General features: G+C 36.9%; 2 protein-coding genes across 4 annotated transcripts in view; one reads left to right on the top strand and one right to left on the bottom strand.

Annotated features, from left to right (window-relative positions):
* Positions 1 to 6,328, top strand: part of LOC145232331 (uncharacterized) — a 30,332-nt gene extending 24,004 nt beyond the window's left edge. For all 3 annotated transcript variants that reach the window (XM_080096925.1, XM_080096926.1, XM_080096924.1), the window contains 3 exons: positions 1,474 to 1,612; positions 3,867 to 3,980; positions 5,211 to 6,328. In XM_080096925.1, the coding sequence (XP_079953051.1) occupies positions 1,474 to 1,612; positions 3,867 to 3,980; positions 5,211 to 5,288 (331 nt within the window). In that variant the 3' untranslated portion in view covers positions 5,289 to 6,328. The remainder of the gene's footprint in view (positions 1 to 1,473; positions 1,613 to 3,866; positions 3,981 to 5,210) is intronic.
* Positions 6,329 to 7,264: 936 nt separating this feature from the next.
* Positions 7,265 to 20,187, bottom strand: LOC145233311 (DCC-interacting protein 13-alpha-like). Its single transcript, XM_080098021.1, has 18 exons — positions 20,001 to 20,187; positions 19,561 to 19,659; positions 19,100 to 19,159; positions 18,947 to 19,018; positions 18,766 to 18,830; positions 18,588 to 18,711; positions 17,821 to 17,874; positions 17,446 to 17,538; positions 17,242 to 17,324; positions 16,375 to 16,545; positions 15,357 to 15,519; positions 14,894 to 15,110; positions 14,090 to 14,376; positions 13,527 to 13,572; positions 12,068 to 12,189; positions 10,355 to 10,504; positions 9,097 to 9,288; positions 7,265 to 8,475 (listed from the first exon to the last, which is right to left on the bottom strand). The coding sequence occupies exons 1-18, from the start codon at positions 20,049 to 20,051 to the stop codon at positions 8,329 to 8,331; spliced, it is 2,196 nt and encodes a 731-aa protein (XP_079954147.1). The 5' UTR covers positions 20,052 to 20,187; the 3' UTR covers positions 7,265 to 8,328.
* Between the last annotated feature and the right edge of the window lie 1,255 nt (positions 20,188 to 21,442).

The raw sequence follows: 21,442 nt of genomic DNA, 5'->3' as shown, positions 1-21,442 counted from the left end.
AGCTTGGTATGGAAAAAGTTCAAACAGTTATTTTGAGCCTGCCGTAATGGTAAATTTTTTGTTTGGAATATACAGCAACGATTGTCAGAATCAGAATTATTAGGCACACAAGTTTATGAACTTAAGTTAGTGAAAAAGTGACAATAATGCTTCTGCAGCATAGTGACGTCACAGAATGAGCAGCGTGCCCGAATATATGCGAAGGGGGTCGCGCATACCCGTGCCCTCCTTGAGAAGTTCAAAAGGCACCTCTACATCATCCACACCGCACAGCGGGTTCAGTTCAACCAGATCAAACCGGAGTAAACTGGTTCCACCTTCACCGAGGTTCGCCCTGAGAAAAGCCGCAAAGCAGCTTCACGCTAAAACACCAAAAAGCGAAGATGCACAAAGACATATGGTGTCGGACGCGATTTTTAACGATGTAATGCAGAAATGCGACAACAGGGTCATCCCGCTTTCAGAAGAGACCGAACTTTTCGCAGACGAGCTGGGATTTCAACCCGTACCCTCTTGCAGTGCTCACAGCGGCACTTACAGTAACAGTGGAGTCTTTATTCCAAAGCTGATGGGACTTGGTGACGATGACGAAGCGACACGTCATCAGCGTGGCGACCATGACGTCACGATCACCGTGCAACGCCATATACTGCTCCGCATTAAACAATGGTCAGCATGCGATCGAAGTATTTTTTGGAGAGTTTAGAAAATCTTGAAAGACAGCTAAGGCTTAGATAGTATGAGGCGCTATGATAGCTAATGTGCGTTACTGTCATGACATATGAATGAAATGCGTTGACCTGGCTTTGTGGTTACTTTGTATTTCCCCTCAAAACCGCTTGCGCCATTTAATGTCATTAGTATGGCATTTTGCTGTCCCTATCCTGGCTGTATGCCCTTTATACATATTAAAGAGATAAACAGCTTGCAAAAACACGCCTGAAAAGCGATCCCATACCTATGGTTTGTACAGGAAATGTTATGATAGAAGCAGGTTTTAGTACTGTCGTATAGGTTTCATTTCAAATAATTGGTTTTTGTAACAAAAAGCATGTTTGTTCGTGGATAAGTGTCTTTGATCCCTTTTTAACGATGCCGTTCTTGTAAACGGGTTCAAACAATGTAACCGAACTGTTATTAGAATAGGGCTTACCAGTTGCACAAAATGTTCAGTAATCACTGTAATGTGATAGAATTCCATATCTTAAACACTGAGCATAATTCCGTATAGGTCGCAACGCTGATTTACTTACAGGGCCGATGTAATTTACGGTTAAAACGGGTCTCTATGCTTAAAGTCGTATCGGGAGATGTTTGCTAGAGTATGTTATATTATAACTTAAAACTGTTGTTAAATGAATTAAAAATGTTTTGGCTCCCAAATGATAAAAAATGCTCATATTAACAGTTGTGCAAAAATGGTAAGAACTTTGGGAAACACTGCCCTGAAACACAGCATCTTTTCTGTAACAGGGCTCAACGGGAAAAAGAGGAAATAAATAGCGAATTACAGCGTCTTGAGCAATCACGAGCTGAAAAGGAATCAGCTTTAGAGAAGGAGCTTACCTCGAATAAAACTCTCCTCGAAGAATCTCTTCAAGAGAAAGAAAAGGTAAAAAACAACGTATGCTGTGCATGTTATATGCTCCTAGTTATACAATCCCACACAAAATGTATTATTCCTCAAATTCTGATTTTCTTTGGTTTGGCCGTGGTTATCAAATCGAAGGTTTTAGGGATATTCTGTGTTTTGTCCGCTTGCATGTAACAAATGCAGCGTCAAAAAAGGATTGACGAAAAACCATCCCAGCATATAAGTTATAACCCAAAACATTTTTGTGTCTATTAGTTTCATAAATAAAGTAGATCCAGTAAAAATATGTAAAGTAAACCTCGGTTAAACCGGATCTGTGCCTAATTCGGACAAAACTTAAGGTTCAAATGATTTGTAATACAGTAATGATGTAACTGATCGACATCGGTTAATCCGGATCTTGCCTAATTCGGACAAAACTTGAGGTACGAATGATTTGTAATGTGGTCTTCGCCTAATCTGGGCATTTTTCTGGTCCAAACGGGTCCGGATTAACCGAGGTTAAATGTATGTGCAATTATAGTAACCTTCAGTCTAGGTTTGATCTGACCACCAGGCCCAGAACTTTCACAAAAAAGCAGTAAACTTAAATTTATACTGCGCTTATATATCATCTGCTTCGTAGCCAACCGCACCACCATTATGCAGGAGGTCAACGTGTCTGTTTCCCATTGGCAGGTGGAAAACACGTGACTACCCACCATACGCTGTAGTAGCCTATCATTAGCGGCATTGCCTTTCGATTCCCAAGTCTATCTTAGCTGTTTCCAGTTGACATTTAATAACCATTAACCCGAAATAACCCGTAGTGTGCAGATGGTAGACTTTGCGCTGATTGCTCGGTACTGATCACGTGGTCCTAACCCGGCGTGCACGTGACCCAACAATCGCGTGCGATTGGATGATTTTTTTAAATTAAGCAGGTTTGCTGGTTGCGTGTTTGGGTGCATTTTAACACTATAGTGTGCTTCAAAACTGCCTGAAAAAGGTTCCTATTTCATTATATTTTGCTATAAATGAAGCAAAAAAGAGCGTTTCTGCAAACAGAGTACAGTATATAACCAAACTTTTGCGTCAAATGGAAAAAATGCTGGGGGAAAACTCTTTAACTGCTGATTTTCGGTGGTGTATTGGTGGTGTGCTGATACCCTTAACTTGCATTTTAACGGTGATACTGTTCTTCTAGTGGTTCCGTAACGTGCACCATCTTTTCAAAAGATCTTGCACTTTTTTGTACTCTTGCGTGTTACGTCGAAGTGTTACTGTTACGGGTATTTTATTCCTGTTCTTGTTTTTTATACCCGCATGCAAAGTGTTAAAAGTTGGATAGCGCCAGACAATAGTAGGCTACTCTTAAAAAAATAGAACATAGAAAACCGAATCAGCACACATAGGAGTGGGCTTGTCAAAAAAACGTGTGGTTCTTAGTATCAGAAAGTTTGTAAAACTAACTACAGTTGTAGAGTACTTCCAACGTGCCTCTAATAATTTACCCTATTTACGCAGTTGGGTTAAATGCCTTAAATTTAATCCACTCTATTTATTTTTGCATAAAAAGTCATTATTTCACCAATATTTTTTAAAAGAAAGGCCTGTTTTTGCTTTAGTCATCTAGGCCTTCTGTAGTGTAATGTCGCTAGACTTTCATGCATTCTGTTCAAAGTAGTGACGTCGTTTTAACATCATAGGACAATACGCAATACGCGTTGATAGAAAGAAAATCGTTTTTTGTGAACACCTTGATCTACAAAAACCTTCCGAAAGCGCCACAAAATTTTGAAAGGGCTTAGGTTTTGTATCATGAAATTCAGGACGAAAAAATTAAGGAAACTTATCGTTATATCGTTTGGGGTCGCTTGTCCATATCTATGTGGTTTAAGTCTAGAAGTTTCACCCATAATATTCACATAGAAGCGTTTTATTCATCACTTTTTTTGCGTAAATTCCTTTCTGGTGGTGGTGCCTCATAGGGTATAACACTGTGTTGTAACTCTCAAAACAAAAAACGCTCGCCCTATAAAACGTATCTGGTACCATGCAGTTGCAATTCATTTTACAACTGCGCTTCTTGGCACAGACCCATGCATTTTTGCCTGTGTTTCGCATGGTAACCGGCCTTTTTAATTCGAAATGCTTGTCATCTCGAAACTAGCCCATACACGGCTGTACTCATTAACCAGTTTACTAACACTCTTACACCTTTTCTCTCCTCTCACCTACCTGACCCCCTTCCCGACAACTCACGTGACCTTGCGTGACGTCACACTCTCAGCTGACGTCAGCGATGGGAAATAAAGACGAGGAACTGGCCGAGGTGACCACTAGATGTCAGCAGCTGATTCGAGAGCGTGAGGAGAACGCAATGAAATTGGAAGGTTCTCTAGCGGTAAGTTTCGATGTTAGTGTAGTTGCGTCTAACAATTCCATTCAACCAGTGGTTTCCAACCTTTTTCGACAAATTCCTAACTTAACAATTCAAAACATTCTCATTCCTCCCAAATATACTACATAGTAGATGCTAAACCATAAAAAGATGAGTTAAAATTGGGTATTTTATCAACTCTACAGGTTTCCCACAGCTTAAGTGTCTTTTTACAAACCGCATGTAAAAAACGTAAGTAAATTTCCCCACTCAAGTTTTAGAATTGCTCCCTTGAAAGGAATTCCTCCTCGGTTGGGAACCACTGACTTTAAACAATTTTCGTTAAAGTCTTATATTATTCATTGACATAAAAATGACTTTGCCAGACCCAATCTACTTTGCTATTTTAAGTACAGCCTCTTAAAACTAGTTCATAGTATGCGTAATCGCATATGCAATTTGCCAACATTCTGCTTATTCTAAATAACAAGAACATTTACTTGACTGGTGAAAAGTTACCAGTTTTGATTTTCTATGCACATAATAGTAATATTCGATTAAGTAAACATTTACTTATCTTGGGACAAACAGTTTTGTATTTACAAAGCTTACTTGGCAGAGCGTCAGCCTGAAGGGTCATATCATGGGTTCGAGTCTCACAGCACAGAGTTGCAAGTCGGGCCGGGCTTTTCGGGCCGGGTTCGGGCCGGGTTCGGGCTTAGGTATTTGTCAGAAAACGGGCTCAAAACGGGCCTGATTTTTCGTTCCGTTTCCGCCATTTTTAGTAACAATTCTCTGGCTTTGCCCTAATGCCCACCCTACTCTAAAACGTATTGTTTACCCCATTGTCAACGATTGTTCATTGTTTTTGTTGTTTTCTCACTTTTTTCTTTCTTATACTTTGTTGCAAGGTTTTCGTGGATAGACCTGTCAATCAAAATTTCGGGCCCAAACGGGCTTCTCAAAAACGTTTCGGGTTCGGGCCGGGCTTCGGGCTTATACTTTCGGGTTCGGGCCGGGTTCGGGCTCAGATTTCGGGCCCGCTTGCAACTCTGTCACAGCAGGCTAGATTTTTCTAACGTTTGCCTTGCCCTTTATGGGAATGCTTGGTGGCTGGGTAATTCGGTGTAACGCCTTTAATAGGCCTGGCGTACTATGATTTACGTAGCTAATAGGTTACTGTTTTGGGATCAGTATGCAATAAAACGGTTTACCAAAGCGCAAACTATAATATTTATTCTTTTTCCTCTTCAGATGCGGAGATACTCAACAGCTGCTGTACTTATCGCCTTTGTGTCACTTCTCATTTATCTCATCTTCGGCAGCAGCTAGTAAAATATATACAACAAAGCACATAACAGCGTTGTGATCATTTTCCTGCACCATTAAACGTGTTCTCTATGTTGGTTTTGTCGACCTCGACTTAATTTTTCGCCCTTTGCGTTCCCTACGCGAGCTAATTTATGTAATTTATGCGACCCAATGGTTAAAATGGGGTCAAGGTTGAAATGTCCCCAAAATATTACCATGAACTTAGCCACCGGTCCCCAAGGATGGTTATATCTGTGGCATACAATCATATTCACAACTTTACCACCAAATATCACAAAACTAAATAAATGTTGTTGTTATACATTCGAAATATTTACTCCAGCTCGTTCTAAATTATATCTTTTTCTACTCTAATATTTTTGTTGAAATGTTTATAGACTCGGTTCAGTACTATAAAAGGATGGTATGTTTGCGCATATATTTGCGTTTCATGAGCGCTACGCTATGCCAAATCGAAGCAACTTGTCACTTTTCAAAGGCATTATATCATGGTTTTGTAATAAGTTAACGGAATTCATCATTGAAATGTGCTGAAAAAATGAACAAATTTGAGCCATCACGGTTTAAATTAGTTTATATTTCGAAAAAAACTCAAATAAGTAGTGAAGTATCCTGCCTTAAATACAAATATTGCATTATTCAGCTGCCTATTATATGTAAAAAACGGTTTAGTTGCCATTCCTTCACTGCAAAACAAAACCGAGACATGAGCATGTCGCCTTCAAGCTGGTGCTCGCCTTTTTCACAACTAAGCGTGCCTTTTTCACTTTTCTCTCGAAATCTCTTCTTCACTTTGACCCTCTCTCGTTTATTATAGAAGTGCTACAAATTTTTCAACGTGTTATAACCCAGCGGGCGTTTTGTGCAGCGTTCTACGTTTCATGTGCCTCTTCTACCCATCTGTCTGTTTGTGTGTTCTTTGTCGTTTGTTTGTTTTTCTTCTTGTTAGTGTTCGAGTGTGTGGTTGATCGCGCTCTACGTGTTTTTCGATCTATCCGTGCAAGTCTAAGGAACAACCCCAGTAAACACTGTTCACCATTTCGCTTTATGCTTTTTTATATTTAGCTGCAAAGTGAAGGTTTGCTGTTGCTGGGCTTCAAAGTCAGTTTTAGGAAAATTTACCAAAAGCAAGTCTCAGACCAAGAAAGTTGGAGCAAAGATTCAAAACAACTAATGACTAATGAGCAATTTTCATTCGGATCTTTTGTTCGGCTTTTCTTTCGTCTAATGCAGGGGTCACCAAACTTTTTTCACTGCGGGCCGCATAGTTTACATGTCCTAGCGCCGCCTTTCAAAACTTAGCCCGAGAGTTAATTTTTCTTGGTGCGGCAAGATATGGTCTTTCTACAAATTTAAAATCTGGTGTTACAACTGTTAAATTGTATAGGTCGTCTCTTACGAGCAATGCTTGTATATTACGTTACAATTAACAAAAAAAGGCATTTGTTTGCGCACAATTGACACTTGTAGTCTTGTCTGTGACGTAACGGGGAACAATCCTGGGCGTTGTAATCCTATCAAACTAAGCAATATTGTATTCCACATATCGCGACAGGAAAACTTTCGTAAGAAGTAGATTAATTTTTGAATGTTGCAAAGTTATCAATACGATTTGGCAAACCAAAAAATGTTGTCGCGGGCCGGATGAAATGACCTCGCGGGCCGTAGTTTGGTGACCCCTGGTCTAATGGTATAGCTGCCATCTTTTCTACTTTATTTCTACCAGAACCAGAGCTGTAAGTCGGGCCTAAATGGGGTTCTTAGAAACAATTCCAATTCGGGTCAGCTGACAACTCTGCCCATAACAGGCATACACACTGTTTGAAACTTATACTGTAGGAATGCTTTTTGCCGACAAAAATCAGTTACCACTTTTTCCAAGCTAAAGAAGCCAAGTATAAATAAATAGGCAGCTCTTTTAGATACAATTACGTATGGTTTGACTGTCATCTGTTGCTCATTATTTGTAAAAAATATCACCCAAAATCGACAGCTTTTTTTGCTTGCGAAAAAAGTAGCTTTGGACACGAAAAATATATACAAGCATCTGCTGGAATAGATACGTCGTAAGTATATGAGTTGCACGGCAAATTGATACAGAGATGGAAACGTAACAGCATGCTACACGAGATGAAATTGCGTTTGACACTAAAACAAGAAAAGTTTAGGAAAAAGCTTTTAAGGGTGTACGAGGCTAGAAAATCGCTTATTACACATGGGCAAAATTTTAACTTCAAAAAGCCCTAAATTTTAAAGTACGTTATAAAGGCTCATTTTGAACATAAACTATCTTTACTTTATGATAAACATTAAGTAGTTTACAAAAAGACATGGAAATATACAGTATAAATTATGAAACTTATATCTTTTATCCCTTTGCACTTAGGGAGTCGATTTTAGCGCAAAACTAATAAACTGTACAAATACAGAGAAACACACATACTTGAAACTGATTGCATTGTTTGCTTGTTTTAAGGAAACACAAAAAAGCCACCCGCTACAAAATATATAGTACGGGGCAAGGTAAAGAAATTCGACCATAATTGCTCACAAATTGTGAAAATGTTTTTTAAAAACAAGTTGTTATACACGTTTTACTACTAATACATTTAAAAGTTAATAGTGTAATACTCTGATTAAATACATCGTTTTTTATGGCCAGAAAATTACCATTTGGGTAAATAGATAAATACTGAAATGTGAGATGAAAAGATACAGTTCAAACTTTATGCAAAAAATGGCAAAATGCGTAATTTTTAGAATCAATTTTAAGGGTGCTAAGTTATGCACAAGCTGTAAGAAAAAAGGGCACAAATAAACGAGCAACAGATATAGAAATATTTTTACCTTCATAAAGTTTAAGCTGTAAATTGAAAAACTGGATTTATAAAACGGGCTTTCATAACTTTCATTTGTACTGTACTCACAAATTCAGTCTTTTTGTACTGTATGATTTCGCTACAGCGCACACAGTCTACAAATTGCCATCAAAAGAAACAAGAGATTGCAAATTCGCATTGTTTGAATTCAAACCAACCAATCAGGCAGCGTCGCCGCTTTCCTTGCTATCAACTTCTTCTTGTGTTTCAGCTTCGGGCGGTTTCGTTTCCGACGCTGCGATCATACGACTTTGTGCTTCCAGGTCGTTTTCGATTTGACGTTGCTTCGAATTTTCCTCGTGTTCGATCTGCACAATAGGCATTGTGACGTCACAAGTTGCTATTTTTAAATAGTAGCCTATAGGCTACAGTTATCTAAGTTTGTGATACCTTTTTTTCGGCAAAATTAATATCATGTTAATATACTCGTTATTTACCGTGATAAAGGCGACCTGTACAGGACGTCGAAACGTCGGAATAAAAATACATTTGCCAGAAGAGCTTGATTTATACAATAGATTGCTAAAGGTCAAAACAAAGTTGAACCCAAGAAAGTATAACATCTCTTTTTACAATAGTTGACCAAGTTTAGTCTTACAAGAGTACCTTTTGTCGACTCAAATTAGAAATATTTTGGAGTCATATCATTAACTATAAGACCGAGCAAACGACAAAATTGCGAGGGCAATTGACCACCATCGTCTTATGAACGCATTGGGATTCACGATCCCTAAGTATGCGAAATTGTCTCACAATCTTAAGATAAAAAAGCGGAGCCCAAATGACTCAAAGTTCTAACGGTCGCTGCCTATATGAACGGAGCCTAGCAGAGGAAAATACCTTGTCACACAAAAATATCCTGTATTAGTGTAAACGCCTTTATAATAGAATCCCACGTGAAAAACATTAGTAATACATTGCCAAAGTACCTTGCTCTGTTCCATAACCCTTGCAGTGTTGATAGCGCAGCACACATCATCACCATCAGCATTGCTCTCAAACGTGTAACACATAAGTTGTGACGTGTTAACTTGCTTGACAATGAAGCCAAGGAGGCGTGGGTTGTCAGCTAGAGTCTTAGCACGAAGAACGGAAGAAGCCGGAAAACTCTCTCTGTTGAACTACAAGATACATTTCATATGTTAGTTAAACAGCTTATGAGAGTTGCACGAATTACCCAAGACGCCTAGCTATGAAACCAACACCTCCTGGAAACATCAAATGTTGCCTACATTCGGCTAGATATAAGTACTAATATTCCCTTTGTTTTTTTTTACAAATAGGTTTGATTCAGACCTGCCTTTACAATTCGTTACGTAATTATATGTATAAATACGTTACCTAGATAAGTAGCTAGTTACTGGACAAAACCAAATGCCCAACAGACCTTCGGGCCTATACGTTATTATCAAAAAAGACTCGAATTCGGACCGGGCTTATACTTTCAGGTTCAGGTAGGGTTAGAACTTTTCGGCCCGCTTATAACTCACATTAAAGGGGAAACATTGGTATGGACCAAAAACAGATAGCCTCTTTCGTTATATTTTTGGTACACTTTTACAAGCGCTATCAGTATTCGGAGACAACTTTACGTAAGTTTTCACTGTTTGGGCAATTAAAGTGACTTTAAAATTTCGGTTGTACTAGGGATGTGCCAAAACTGCAAATGTTCTGTTTGGTCGAGCACCGAGCATCTCACTTTAATGCTCGGCCGAGCACGCTCGGTGCATTATGACGTCACAAAAAATCCCCTTTTTACGTTTTAGCTCTACAAGGCCTCTTACGTCACCGGTTGTGTTTTATTAAGCTGTACATGCCCATAAAGTACGCGTTTTCCACCATCTAGTCCATTTGAAAAATCATTCGTTTTTGTTTAAAGACACCCTTTAGAACACTAGTTACATATGTTAGCAGTGCATGAATATGCAAATTTAACGCTCGGGTCAGTTTGTGCAACTGCTCGGCCGAGCACCGAGCATTAAAAACAGCGATGCTCGGTACCGAGTACTCGGGTTCTGGCTCGGCTCGGCGCATCCCTAGGTTGTACAGTACTTGACTATTCAATCTCACAGCAAAAACACAAATTAAGATCACAGCGAAAATACAAGGGACTAAGGCGCAACGTTGTGAAGCTTAATCGCAACGTTGTGAAGCTTTATAATAGAGTCCAAAGCAAGTTATACATACCTGAGTAGCTGGATCAACCAGACGAACGGCGCAGTCACTAATGGCGAGATGGAGCTCATTCATGCGGAACATCTTGTGATAGGCCCGTGCAGCCATCACGTGACAAATGGTTTCGGCAATTGAGCTGTCTAAGTGGGCATCTTCCCCAACCTGTGGATTGTTGATGTGCAATTAACCTTAGACGTAATGGGTACATGATGCTTAATACAGTAAACCTTGGTTAATATTAGTGATGTACCGTCTAAATTTCGATTCGGCCGAAACCGAATATTCGGCGGTTTTGCCGAATAAATTCGGCCGAATCAACCGAATCAATTATGACGTCACGCGAAGTCGTACGCTACGCGTTAGACATGAAAAAATGTTCATCTACCAGGCAACTAGTGCAGAATAGTCGTGTTTCGTCCTCATTTCAGTTCTGTGGGGTGTAAAATTGCCTCAAGCATGATTGGCAACCTGCCAATGAATTACTAATTTTTTGACTACAGTGGGAAAAACGATAATGTGTTGAAAAAGATAAAAATTGACGCGATTTTCGTTATGTTTGGGCTTTTGAAAGATTCCGTGGTACCTTAATGAGCAGAAAAGACATGTTTAACGCTTTAAATTTGTGTTCGTAAAATATTCGGTTTCGGCCGAATCGCAACAAATTATTCGGCCGAAACCGAATCTTTGCAAAAATGACCGATTCGGCCGAATAAATTCGGCAAACCGAATATTCGGTACATCTCTAGTTAGTATGGGCCCGTTTCGACCCAAAAATAGTCCTGACTAGGTGAAGATCTGGATTAACTGAAGTCGATTAGTTCAAGCCTTAGTACATTACAAATTATTTGTACCTCAAGTTTTGTCGGAATTAGGCGAATTTCCAGATTTACCGGTTTAACCTAGGTTTACTGTATATGCGAGCTCACATGACAAATTTGTATGTTAAAAACACAAACACAAAAAATAGTTACAAACAAGACATAGAACAATGAATATCAAAAAAGAGTCTACTGTTGTTTCAGATTTAGATTTTCACAGTGGAAAGCCCCTTCTGTAGGTCATTACAAAAGATCTTTTCTTTCCTTATACACTGTTTGACAAAGCATTAAAAAAATTCACACAAGTCTACAGCTAATTTTAGCCATGTATTACAGGGTTTGACACACAAACATGTAATTTGCCAAATAAAGGTTACAACATTCCAAAAGACAGACACATAATTAGGGGTTACAAAAACATAAAATGAGTAGTGATGGGACGATACCAGGTTTTGAAGCGAGTACCGATACCGAGTACGAGTACCACATGTATATACCTTCGATACCGAGTACGATTACCGAGTACTTAGGAGTAGTGTTGTACTTAGTTGTATATCACTGGCTTATTTATCTGCCATGGTCGGGGTACAGGCGTGCACACACACATGCCGAAAAATGTAATCTCCACGTGATAGCGAAAAAGATAATTATACGTAAACTGGCGGAACTTTTTTCCAATTTTGTGCTGTCCGAAGCAAATATTGGCATAAAGTTCCCCGTATTCTTATGGTGTAAATCGGCCTTTGGTACTCGCACGTTGGTATCGAAAACTGAGGCAAAATATTTCGATACCGAGTACGAGTATCGATACCACTGAAATCGTTCGATACCATCGATACCGAGTACCGAGTACCGGGTACCCGTCCCATCACTAAAAATGAGTGTCACAAATAACATCAGTTCTTACCCTTCTGCAGCCTAGAAATCGCACCACAAACATTGCCTTAAACGCTGCCTCATCAGTGTCAATTACTGCTGGTTGTTCAGAAGTGAATGGGTTATGTCTTGGTTGGTTCGTGTCCGAAGCAGCTACAAAGCAAACACAAATGACATTATGTGTTAAGCTGAAGACTTGACTGTTATGATAATATGCCAATGTTGGTGTCCATAAAGTTTTAATGCTAATTACCCTTTGTGGTGTTGAATATACATCAATTATTTAAATGGCATCTGCTAAATCTGGGATTGCATGTTAACCAAAGGTGAGGAAAAATGAATAATATTTTTGCAAGTTTGTTACGCAGACGCAACAAAATGCAATAAAAGAATTCTTGTCCATTTTTGTCAATCTACATTTGATTTAAAGCTTACTCTTTAAAAATTCTGTCAGGGCCACAGTGTAGAACACAACACACAATGAATTCAGACGTTATACAGTACACATTTTCTCCTAATAGAAAACATATTGATTTTTACTCTTATTTTTAACAGTGTGTCCTATCACATTTCTGGGTGATATCATGTGCTTTGCAGATGTTGACCAAATGTCACAAATTCACCAGACAAAACAGTTTAATCAATACAAGGGTTTTGTCCGGTCCACATGTTATTTTAACACCACAGAAGGTGTTTACTTACATTAAAAAAGGGTGGTCAGGCATCATGTTATGCACAAATACAGTAAACCTTGGATAATTCGGACCCGTTGGAACCCAATTTTTTTATCTGGATCCACGATAACCAATGTGGATTAGTTAAAGCCTTGCCACGTTATAAATCATTTGTACCTTAAATTTTGTTCGAATTAGGGGAGGATCTGGATTAATCAAATTTCGTTTAATCAAGGTTTGCTGTAGTATTTCTATAATTTTCAAATACTTTGGTAAGTTTTCACTCTACAGTTTTTTTCATATTCTATCATACAAACTAGTTATAAAATCATCTCACTGCGTTTTTTCACATATTGTTAGTTGGAATTCTCCTTTTCTGGCACATTACGATACAAAGGTTTCTAGAAGCGGTATCATACAGGTTTCACTGATTTAAAAAAGGTTAAATCAGGTTGGTGTGATCAACCTTAAACTCACCTCTGTAAAAAGTACATACTTAACAATCATACATTATGCCAAATAATATAATTGTGATCATTAATCTATTGTTATATGGCACATAAGCCTGATGCATGCTTGGACTTACACATGTTATTAACAATAGATGCCTAACCAAACAGAACCAACCGTTTGAATAGAACAATATATATATATATATATAGACCTATTGATCAAAAAACAAAGTGACCTATACATATATACATTTATTTGTATAGTTCTTTTTTCCCAATCAATGCACTTTCAGTTTTAGCCAATTCCAAAAAACATTTTTTAATTTGGGTCAGTCAGTGCAAAATGTGTTAAAATTTCATTTACCTGTTGGGTGTGTAGGTTCAGAAGCAGTCTGGTTTGTCGAATCATCCTAAAACAAAGCAAGTCACAGTCGTTATACTAATAATTGCAAGCGACATGAATATGCCTGAATAATGTTGCACATTGTAACTGCAATGAATTATTAATTGGGAAGGGCTACATCTCATTCCCTATGCCAAACATACCCTTAGAATGTATTGCCAAAATTTAGACCGGATATATTATGAGAGATTGGTTAAATAAGATTGCAATATAAGCATAATAACATAGATACATTTTAATGTTTTCAGTATTATTTTGCCTTCGTAAATTAAATCCCCTTCACAGTACACAGTGGAATGTACAAAAGCCATGTAGTTTTTATATGCTATTTAAACAGAATACTTTCAAGGTTAAAAGTATTTGATAGGAGTTTTGACTTGCAAGTTGAAACTTATAACTTGGGCAAAATACATAAGTTTCCCAATTTGGCATCAAATACTCAAAAATTAAAACTTAATTATAAAATGCACATACGTTATATCAAGACAAGACACAACCACGAAAATGTAAAAAAACACATTTACCTTAGGTAATTCCTTTGTTTCCGAAACTGGTGAAGGTAGATCGAACAGTATAGGCTCTGTTTGGTCAATCTTTGCATCAAAACTTGATTCACTAGGTTCATTAACATTCGAGGTGGAATTAGATCGACTTTCTCTCTGAGGTTTTTCCTCTGGAGCCATAAAGGACGTGGCAGCCATCTTTAGCCGTTCGAACATTGATGGGCGCAAACTTTCGTGCTTGCTTTCAAAGGAACTGGAATGCTGTTGTTCGTCTGATGTTTTTTGATCTTCAGGTGTCACCATTTGTCCTACAATTATATACATTTGACAAATACCACAAATTTGTTGTGCTTACATGCCCTCAAGCTGTCCAGTATTTTAGGCTAAATCGTGTAAATCATGCAGCTATTTTTTAGACAATTAGAAGATTTTCTTTTTAGGTATTAGTCTCTTTAAAGTATATTTGCTATAAGTACAAAACTTTATATAGCTTTGATTACTGTGAACAAAATTGCACAATGTTTTACAATACGCCATATTAAGTCAATATGTCTTATACATGACAACAGCATTATCAAAACAATAATGTAGTATTTCAAAACAAATATAAAATAAGAGATGGTTATCACATATTGACCATGTGCAGTGCCGTGGCACATACACTTTAAAATCAAGGATTTTACAACTATACATGTCTAAAATGCTTCGCGTTTTTCATACGAAGCAAATAAACTACATTTAGGGTCAACTAAATCTAACGTCAGCTTTAATTTTGCTTTTTTAAATCCTTGACCAAAAATACATTGATATTCAAACAAGTCAAACCTGGAATGCCTGGAACAAGTTCTAGATTGCTTTGTGAACTGGAAAGGTTATCGTCGGGTGGTCCTTGGGCCTTTAGTGCCTTTATTGCTGCCTGTCTTGGGTTATCGTGCAGATACAATCCTGCAGCAATGTTTCTGATGGTTGCGATCCATTCTTCACATTTGTGTTTGCTCTCAGCTTGCAGAATAACTGAATGTCTTCCATCAGAAGACATGACCTTTTTTACAAAAAAATGACGCTGATTATGATGAATTTGTCACAACTGCAAATGCTATAATTTTTATAGTACCTTGAATCTTAAATTAATGCCCAATGATAAGCCAAGTATGCGTAGACTATTATACTTTAAAAATCTGTAAACTTTACGCACAAGAAGAGAATTTAGGTAGGGTTGATTTTATTTATGTACGATAACTAACTATAATCCAAACTTTTACAAATAAACAAATAAACCTTTGCTTACTTGAAAAGCATGTTTTCTGTCATCTACGTCAACAAAGTTAACGTTGCAACCATCTAAGTCCATAAACAACTGCCCAGCCAGTTCAGTTTTGGATTGCATCATTAGATTTCCACCTTGTGTGAAGAAGTAACATCTATGCCATTGTGACAAGATGGTACCCCTACTGTAAATAAACACAGAACATATAATTTAGGTTTGAAAGAAGAATAAATCGACAAACACTGGTCAGGGGGAGTGATACACAAAAGATAAATTGTTATATTTCTAACGGATACATTTGTTCACCAAAATGCCGGTGCCCAAATCAAAACAACATTTTCTTTTAAACTAACATGGAATCATAAGTTTTCTAATGCAGGTTTAGGCAATGGTTACAACTAGCATCTGTCTTTCTAATTAGTTGCTGTCATAATATCATTTCAAGCAACAACACATTAAGCACATTAGCAAATTTTATTAACCATTTTCAAACCATGATGACTATATGAAGGTTTTACAAAATTATGTAGCTAATTTTAATTGTAATCTAGCATCTGAACATATAAACCAGGGGTGGGCAACCTGCGGCCCGCGAGCCGCATGCAACCCTTCATTAAAGGTTGTGTGGCCCGCAGAGACACTTGGATTTCAGAAGTACTGGCAAACGAGTCCAATTATAACATATTTTTGAGCTGATTAATGCGCCTGATGCTAGTTTTTGCGATCTGGCAAAATGTGGCTAGAATCAAATACGAATTATACTTGTAGTTAAGCATATTTGGTAAGGAACAAAGCAAAATCACTTTGTGTTATGCATATGTGCGGCCCGCGATCCAATTTTGACATTTATAATTGGCCCTACAGTAACAAAGGTTGCCCACCCCTGATATAAACAAAGCTACTTTCTGGAAAAATATTCACAATGCCTATTGTCTTGTTTGCTATCATTAGATCTTTTGAGTTTTTTTTTTCATGAATGGTAAGAAAAAATGTAGGCAACCTAATATATTTTGATATAGGATGCTTAGAGACCACATACCTTCTGTAGAATAAGTAGCTACTGATTTGGGTTCGGGCCCTATCAACTGGCAAATCAGGAAAGTTCATTGATGCTGGGGGGTCAGGTATGTAGGAACGAGTGCTGTTTGCATCAAGTTTGTCCATCTTCTCTACGTATAACTCCCTAGTTTCATCTGTTTCTTTTTCAAGCCTTTTACCGAAAGCAATAAAAAAATTTTTGTTGCAACCCAAATCATTTTTTTACAAGTTTGTATCACAGGTGAATCAGGTTAACATTATTGTAAGTTGAAAGAACACATAGTTACACTAATACATTGAACAATCACAAAGCTACTAAAAAGCAGAACAAGCTTAAAACAACAAGGTGGGCAAAACATATCAAGGCACAATTTATGGATCATTAGTTCATTACTGTGCTGCATCTACAGCATATTACAAAGCGTTATGTGATGGGGGCTTACCAGTTTGACATACTGTAAGTGTTAATCCAAAACCAATTTGTTAAGCTTTATTATGCAATTATCTGAATGTATGGCTTTGTTAGGGATTTACATCCCTATGCAATTAAACGAATGTTTGCGACTAACTGGTATTTTATAAACCAGAATCCCAATCAAGTAAAAGTAACATTTTTTAGGAAATGACTGAAAAATCAAGTTGTGAATATAAATAAAGAACATTATTTAAATTTTATAACCCCTAATCAAAGTAAATATGAAGTATTCATGAACAAGGGCCAAATTGTTTGTTGGAGTCCCATTAAAACTCCTTCGTGCAACCAACAGGCACTTGTACCCCTTTAAGAACTAAGGTATATTTCTCTCAATAGATTGCATACGAAATAAATGTGTTCCATGTTGTGTATACATTTTTTCTAACTACTTACTGTGATAAATCAGAAGAAAGTTTTCCTAGCACTTGTTCCAGTTCAACTTTGCTTACTTCTGATCCCATACGAAAGAATGCAATCTGACAAAAATATATCACACAAAATACAAAAGGATCCTTTGCAAATCAGTAACATACGGCAGTGAAATTGAAAAAAAAACAGTAAATCATTCAAGTTGCAGAAGCATTACAAAACATTAACCTGTGATTGCAAAAAACTGATGACTGGTCGAAGTAATCCAATCTTCTTCTTGTTTTGCAAAGTATTTAGACATGAACAATATAGCATTGATGTCTATAAATAAACAATGAACAAAATGAGCAAACCTTACGAAGTACAATATGTATGATATACAAGTCATAAAGTTTGGAAATTAAAAAAACAAAACAATACTGGCAAGGACAAAAGCTTTTTTGTGTAAAATATTTTTAATGTTACTGTTTGAAACAGTTTTTGAACATTAAACAGTTTTGTATACACAGATAAAATCACTAAGATTGATATTTTTCATAACAAGCAAACCTAAGTTTCAGTACAGCAACCCCCGTTAGTAAGGAAAGCATATTCAGCACTTACGTTATGAAATGACTTCCTTGATGCATAAAGTTGATCTGTTGCTTCCTGAGAGCTCTAATAAACAAAATAAGTCTGCCATGTAGCAACAACTGTAATGAACAATGTTAAAATTTGCACAAGTGACAACTACAATGTTACAATACCATCCACAACCAAGTAAAATGCACACCAATAAAAATTTTGTTCTCTATTCAGATAAAAGGCAGAGACTAAATAATTAATAGGCGTTTTGACACATATCAACATTTGCAACTTTTTAATTCAACAACTGCTAACAGGCAAGATTGGAAGTTGCCATCTTGGCTTTAAGTGAGGATTGATCAGCCTTGAACAGCATCCAGTGCTTTGTTATTATTTGATGTTAAGAATAGGAAATGTTTGTCAATAATGTATGCTCATAATGGAAGTTGCATTCTTGCTTTGTTTTACGAATTGGTATTTATATTCTGGTATTTTCTTTGACATGTATTGAAACATACAACACCTACTTTGCTTACACAATGCAAACTTTGCATACAATTCTATCTAACTACATAATGTCCTGTGAATTATCATGCCATCTTATAATTGCACAGACAACTTGATGGCCACCCTGGCACACAACAAACTTATGTTAAAACTTTCTAGGTCCAAAGCATTTAGAAATGATTACATGTTAAAATTTACTGCAAAACAATATTTCCAATATGCCTTGAATAATGATTTAATTAACTAAAACATATTGGTCCATTTTTACAAAAAAACATGGATAATCTAGGCAAACAAACCTTTTCATTGTGTTTCTTTTTGGAGATCCTTGCAAGTTTGGCAACCGCTTCTTCGTGTAGTTTGTCACTAGTAGCAAAGCTTGCTTTCAGGCGAAGATACTCATTAAGGTCCTTGTTAAGAAATCTGAAGACATAAACTACTAGTATTTGTCCCTTTACCTTTATTGCATTGACTTACTGTGAAGTATGATAATCCATACTTTCTGATAATTGTGCTTGAAGAACCGCATTATAGCTTGAAATCTAAAAAGTAGCAATTACACATATAAAGACCTTTAAAACAAATTTATAGCAGTTTTATGCAGAAAAAAGAACACTGAAGCAACTGAACCGAAAAATCAAAATATTGCCTTTTTTACCTCATCAATATTTGTGACAAGTTGTGTCAAAGTGGATCCAATTACTTCATCTTGATTCCCAACTACAAATTTCTGAAAATATACATATTTATTTTATGAAAAAAAAACAAATTACTAAGTTAAAAGTATTGTTCATATTAGACTATCACTTACCACGCTCTGAAAGTCTCTTAATTTATCAGCAAGATCCTGGGTAGCATTTGTAAGCTCAAGCTGTATGAAAGAGAACTGTTTTAATGCAATGTTTTTTCTTTCAAATCTAACATATTGACAGTTATTGGTGGTTATAAAAATATTTTTAAAGGAACAGGTAAGGTAATGCCATGGCCTATAATGTGTAAACATGAATAAAACATTGAAACACAGAAACAAAAATAAATGTGAATAGTACCATTTCTGTGCTGGCAAATCATGTGCGTTATTCACAGCAAAACATTCACTACAAGCGTTATTTTAGGGTTGTTACTATGCCTGGTACCAAGAGCTTACATGACAAATGAATTTAAATACTATAACCAACTAAGACAAATTAAAACAGCACATTGAAATATGGGCAATTGAAAGTAACAGCAAATCCATATGCCAATGGTCTTAAACTACAAACCTAAACCAACCTGGGCAGATGTAACTCTTCTACACATAATATGAAGCTCTTGAGCATATTGAAGCAAAATGTCAGAGTCTTTTTCATACACACCAATCAAGGCTCTTGTCTAAAATAAAAAGACATAACAAATTAAAGAAACTTCCTTTATACTTTTGAAATTAAGTGTTTTTATTCTTTTTGAGCATGCAACAATTCCTTTCCAGGTTGTTTCATCTTCAAGAAACAACTTTTCACTTAAAATATAAATGGATTTGATTTTTAAATGGTAAACCATGATGATATGACCTATTAGGGCTTAGAAATAAAAACCAGAAATGCATATTTATGCAAGAAAACTTAAAATCGAGGACAAAACAACCCTTCTAAAATACATTTGTGTGTGTAAACTTTATAGTATACACCACACAGAATAAAGAACCAAATAGTCAGAACAAATACCAGTAATACCTGTGGACTGTCTTCCAAGCAATCCTCCAGTTGCAGAAGATCTGATGCCATTTTAATACTGAGTTAAAGGCCCAAGATTCACCAGTCAAAACAGCATGAAATGACAAATACTATTTTACGTGCTAAATTTGAAGGCGACAGTTTAATTTTCTTTACTTACAGCATCAACTGAAAAATACACCATACATTTGTTTAATTCAAGTCACCAAAAACAATCACAATCGCTGTACAATGCAACATTGCTGCAAGATTTTATTAGTTTGTTTTACTCGGATTTGCTGCTGTTTATTTTCTCAACGCAATGTCACGTGAGAAACCAAAAATGACGTCACTGCCAAATACCGGTTGGAAACGAATAAACCAGGGCTGCCACTGAGATTTTTAAGATATCCCAAGGTTCCCTCACAAAAAATCCCAAGGTTTGTCCAAAAATCCCAAGATAACGAAAACATGGCAGATACACAGTTTAAATCCTAGCTGGCGCAGGAAGCATAATTTTTATGGTTACACCAGGTCCCAGCCATCACGTACCTTTGAAAAAAAGAAATACGTACCCGAAAAATGCAAAAGAAAAAACATTTTTTGTATACTTTTTTTACTGGCACATGATACATCGAAAAGCGTGTAGTACTGGCCGAACTTACTTGTTTTGACAGGGAAATTCAATCAACTTACACGGCTTCGAACACAAAATTTATGAAGCACTGTCACGCTAATCGTTAGATAAAAAGATGATTTTTGCAAACGGATCATGTTTGTTTGCAAGAATAGTATTAATTGAATCTTAAACGCATTAAATGAATAATTTCAAAAAATTCCAAGGTTTGAAAAGTTTTTCCCAAGATCCCAAGATCCCAAGCTCAGCACTGAAATCCCAAGATCTTGGGAAAAATCCCGAGGAGTGGCAGCCCTGGAATAAACTAGCAGGTAAATGTAGTTGCAAAACTTGTATCACACCATTGAGCACCCGGATGTCTATGATAACACTTAAATTAACTGATTTCACACTAGATTACGAGAAAAAAAATTAATTTTCGTACAATTAGGCAGCAGTTATGGCACAAAACTTTCATACATACACCAGTGTTTCTGTGGGCGCTATCAGAATAGATGGGAGTTTGAGAATAAATAAGCAGTTGAGGGAGTTGGCATAAGTCGGAGTCGGGGGTGTTAGAACAGATGTATAGAGTAGACAAGTAAATTCGGTAATATGCAGCAGGGGATCACCAAACTACGTCCCGCGAGATCATTTAATCCGGCCCCTGACCGTGTTTTTTAGGTTGGTAAAATCAGATTAATATTTTTTTACAAAAAAATGTAGTTCATGCGAAAATGTTCCTGCCACGACATGTGTTAATTTTTTCTAGTCTCATGGGATTACAACGCTAAAAGATTAGAATCCAAAGGCACAGGCAGTTTGTTAAATCACAATCAAGACCAAA

Source organism: Phallusia mammillata, chromosome 6 (genome assembly GCF_965637545.1).
Source record: "Phallusia mammillata chromosome 6, kaPhaMamm4.hap1.1, whole genome shotgun sequence".
In the NCBI taxonomy this organism is placed as follows: Eukaryota; Metazoa; Chordata; class Ascidiacea; order Phlebobranchia; family Ascidiidae; genus Phallusia; species Phallusia mammillata.
Note: the sequence above shows the minus strand (reverse complement) of the source record. Positions and strands in the feature narration are given on the sequence as shown.